This window comes from Penaeus monodon, unplaced genomic scaffold (genome assembly GCF_015228065.2).
Source record: "Penaeus monodon isolate SGIC_2016 unplaced genomic scaffold, NSTDA_Pmon_1 PmonScaffold_22759, whole genome shotgun sequence".
In the NCBI taxonomy this organism is placed as follows: Eukaryota; Metazoa; Arthropoda; class Malacostraca; order Decapoda; family Penaeidae; genus Penaeus; species Penaeus monodon.
The window spans coordinates 1-5,153 of record NW_023652765.1 but is presented as its reverse complement, the minus strand read 5'-3'; the positions used below and the strand labels follow the sequence as shown (position 1 = coordinate 5,153).

Here is a 5,153-nt window from a genome sequence, read left to right as displayed (position 1 = left end):
GGTTAATAAGGATTATTTAAAAATGTTTGATAAGTTTTTTTACATAAAATTTTCCCCAAATTTTTTGGGGTTATTGCCTCCTTGTTTACCAATCTTTTCCCCTCTCCCCCCCATACCAGCTCCATTCCCCCCCCTCACCTGATACCACCATTTTCCTCACACTTTTTCTACTGCCCCCTTTCTCCTGTTTGTCCTCCCATCCTTTTTCCCTTTACTGTCTCTTTAAATCTTCCAATGTCCCAGGGGGTTTAAATTGATGTGAACCATAAGTTTTAACACCTTTAATTTATTATTTTTTTTTAAGTTTTTTTTTTCTTTTGTTTTGCTCCCCTTTTCCAGTATGAGAAACACCCGTAGAAAATCAAGTTCAAGAAAAGCTAGTTGAGAGAGAGTCAAAGAAAATGCCTAGATATACACAGAGAAGAACTTTACCACATAAAGGAGATAGGGAGCAGTTGGAGAGATTGCTTCAGCCAGAAGGTGATTTATTTTTCTGACGGCAATTTTTTGGGACATAAAAGGAAATTTTAACCAGAATAAATAAAAATTACTAAGTAAAAACATTTACAATTTTATATTTTGCTTGTATAGTAGAAAGATTTGAAAAAACTGTACTGCATTTGTGGTTGTGGGGTTATAATTTAAATTTAAACATAAGTGTGGGGGTGTGTGTGTGTGTGTGGTGTGTGGTGTTGTGGTGTGTGTGTGTGTGTGTGTGTGTGTGTGTGTGTGTGTGTGTGGTGGGGCGAGAAAGAAAAAATGAGGAAAAGAAAATTTAAAATAATATATAAAAAAATATAAATAAAAAAAAAATTTTTTTTTTTATATAAAAATTTTTTTTAAAAAATTTAAATTAAAAAATTTTTAAATAAATTATATATATTATATATATAATATAAATATATAAATAAATTATTATATTTACATATTTCTTATATATATAATATCTATAATTATATAATATAAATATTAATATAATATAATATATATAATATATATATATATAATAATATAAAATTTTATATAAAATTTTAATTTTATATAATATATTAAATATATTATTAAAATATATATAATTTTATAATATATATAAATATATATATATATAATATATATAATATAATATATATATATAAATTTATACTAAATATAAAAGGGCAGTCCTTTTTGATTTACAAAAAGCCACTCATGTGGCTCAATTCTGGTGACAGTAGTGCTCCCAACATCTCAACTCACTTATAAACGTGTGTGTGTGTGTGTGGGGTGTGGTGTGTGTTGTGTGTGTGTGGTGTGTGTTATGTATGTAGTATAAATATGTATATATATATATATTATTATATATGTATTTTTATATATTATAATATATTTTATATATAATATAAAAGATATGATATAATATATAATACAAAAACCACAACACACCACCACACACACACACATATGTGTGTGTGTGTGTGTGTGTGTGGGTGGTGTGTGTGGGGGTGTGTGTTTTTGTGGGGTTTGTGTGTTTGGGGGTGGGGTGTGTGTGGGGGTGTGTGTGTGTGTGTGTGGTGTGTGTTTTGTGTGTGTGTGGTGTTTTAAGTTGTATTTGTTTTTGTTTTTACAATTTTTTTTTTAATGAATATTTTGAAAAAATTTTATATTTAATATTTCATAACATATAATAATTATTTTTTTTAATTTTAACAATTTATAAATATATTTTAAATATTAAATTTTAATATTTTATATATAAAAAAATTTATATTTATAAAAATTTTTATATATATATATAAATATATATTATATAAATAAAAATATTATATATATATTTTTAATATTTTATATAATATATATTTAATAAAATTATTTTTATAATATGATATTTATATATATATATAATAATATATATTTTATATATTTTATTTATATTTTTAATATAAAATTATATAATATTTTTTAAATATTATATAATATATTACACATATATAATATATAACATAGTATATAAATTCAATTAATTATAATATATTAAACACTTTAATAATATATATCATATTATAATATTTTAATAGTATAGTTATGTTAAATATAATATTATATGTAGTATATGAATATACACATATAATGTAATATAGTAATAAAATTTTATATAAATATATTTAACATATAGTATATCTATAAAAAATATTATAAAAATATGTATGATATACATATATAATATTACTAAATATACACACACACACCCACATAACACACAACACACACACACAACACAACACAAAACCCCCCAACCACACACAACACACACAAAAACCCCAACAAACACACACACACACACACACACAAACACACACACACCCCCACACCACACCACACACAATTGGGGGTTTGGGTGTGTGTGTGTGTGTTGTGTGTATGTATATATATATATTATATCATTATTATAAAATAATATAAAAATATATTAATACAATAATATAATATATATATATATTATTTATATAAATACATAATAACACACACACACCACACAAAACACACAACACACACACACACCACACACACACACGTTATAAGGGGTTTGAGATGTGGGAGCATACGTCACCAGAATATGAGCGACACATGAGATGGCTTTCGGTAAGTCAATGAAGGACGCTTTTTTATGTAAAATTTAAAATTATATTATATTTAATATTAAAAAAATAATTTTATAGTTTATAATATAATATAGAATATATCAATAAAATGGAGGTGATAATTAATATATAAAAAATTTTATATGAGGAGAATATTTAATATTTTATATAAAAATTAAAATATATATAATATATATATAGTAAATGTAGATATATAATATATATTAAAAATTTATATATAATTATTAAGAAAGATTATGAAAATAAAAGATATAGTATTATATTAATATAATATAAAATATAATATATATAATATAGAATATACATATTAAATATAAAATAAATATAATAGATATAAAATATTTTAATATATAAAAATTAATAAATAATATATTTTAATAAAAATAATATATAAGTATATATATATAATATATATAATATATATATATATATTTTATATTATAATATATTAAAATAATAATATATATATATTATATATATATATAAAGTATATTTTTATATATAAAATATAATATATATAAAATATAAATTTTTATTATATATTATATTATTATTATATTTTTGTATGTATATATTATACATATATACGCATACATATATATATACATATATGCTCGCACACACACATAAACACACACACACACACACACACACACAACACACACACACACACACACACACACACACACACACACGTGTATGTATATAAATATATAAATATATAACACACACACACACACATGCAGTACAGTTATACAAATCTTACTACTGATAACAAGCAAAATATAAAATTGTAAATTGTTATACTTATGTAATTTTTATTTATTCTGGTTAAATTCCTTGTACTGTCAGAAAACAATTGCCGTCAGAAAAATAAATCACCTTCTGGCTGAAGCAATCTCTCCAACTGCTCCCTATCTCCTTTATGTGGTAAAGTTCTTCTCTGTGTATATCTAGGCATTTTCTTTGACTCTCTCTCAACTAGCTTTTCTTGAACTTGATTTTCTACTGGCTGTTTCTCATACTGGAAAGGTGAGCAAAACAAAAGAAAAAAAACACTTAAAAAAATAATAATAATTAAAGGTGATTAAAACTTATGGTTCACATCAAGTTAACCACCTGGGAGCATTGAGAAGATTCAAAGAGACAGTGAAGGTAAAATGGATGGTAGGGAGCAAACAGGAGGAAAGGGGTCAGTAGAAACAGTGGTGAGGAAATAATGGTGGTATCAGGATGAGGGAGAGGAATGGAGCTGGTATGGGGGGGGAGAGGAGATAGATGTGGTAGATCAAGGAGGCAATAACCCAAAAAGTTTGGGAACCATTGATGTAAATAAAGCTTATGCAAGACATTTATAACTTAATAACAAACAGTTCATTAACACACTATCATATTTCAAATAATTGTTATTTGATTCTATTATATCATTTATAACTGAGTAGAACAAGCAATTTACTTTCTCAACATGCTGAGGTCTTCTCCCATGCTTAGTCATTGGTCCAGAAGCAATAGTTAATTTCTTGGTATGTACATATTTCAGCTGCTTATGAGAGACAGGGATTCTATTATTTGTACTTTCTTTATTATCTTGTAGGTTTATTGTCATTTCCTCTCCAATTTGTTCATTTCTTGGTATGCTTTCTGGTCTGTATCCATGCTACAAGAGAAGAGAATATTTTTACATCTTATTAAAAACACACAGGTAACATATACTCTATCATCTCTGTGTCATAAAACCTTTATAATTCTGCTTTATGTTCACAAATGCAAATTCCTTAAATGTAAATTGAATCAAAATTTTGAAAACCTTTTTGCATCTCTTCTTATTCAGTTTCCGGTCAGCAAGACAAGCAATCCTTTCTCTCACAAAATTTGGATGCAAGACTGCCTTTGTGTGAGAATCCACTTCTGAGGAGGCTATATCAGAAGGTAACTCACTGTTGCTTTCTCCAGGCACCTCCAAAACTGAAGGCTTTTTTGTCTAATAGGGACAAATGGAAAACAGTTGAGAATTTTAGTTTTCCCATGTTGTATTCTAGTTAATTTTCAAAAACAACATGTTCAACTTAGCACTAGCATTATTGAGCAAACATTACTATAATGCATATTTTCTGACTGCTTGTAAAATCTAGAAATATACATACTTGACATTTTATCTTTGGTATTCTGATTCCTGCAACTATCAGTATCTCAAACAATCTTTGTGATACAGCTACAAGTTCTGCATATAGTCTTCTGCCTGATTCTGATATGAAAGCAATTGGTGCATGTGCCTTCAATGCCTGTTAATAAAGAGTATAAGCCAAAATTTGTATACTAGATAACCTGAAATGTCTTTCATAACTCAAAAACCTTAGAAAAAGTAGTATGTTTGTGAAATGTTTGATATAAGGCTGCAAGTGCTAGTCACAAAGAAGTATAAGACCCTTTGGGCGTGCATGATTTTTGTTCCTGAGTTTGTGGGAAAAATTTTTTTACTTATGCACATCTTGATGTTTATCACACGACACTTTC

General features: G+C 25.8%; 1 protein-coding gene across 1 annotated transcript; it reads right to left on the bottom strand.

The window, feature by feature from the left end:
• Positions 1 to 3,489: 3,489 nt before the first annotated feature.
• Positions 3,490 to 4,921, bottom strand: LOC119570179 (the record flags this gene model as incomplete). The annotated part of the gene is given in 4 exon segments (XM_037918026.1): positions 3,490 to 3,663; positions 4,096 to 4,296; positions 4,447 to 4,620; positions 4,784 to 4,921. Coding segments are annotated over 4 exon segments (672 nt in total), but the record flags the coding sequence as incomplete, so codon positions are not given.
• Between the last annotated feature and the right edge of the window lie 232 nt (positions 4,922 to 5,153).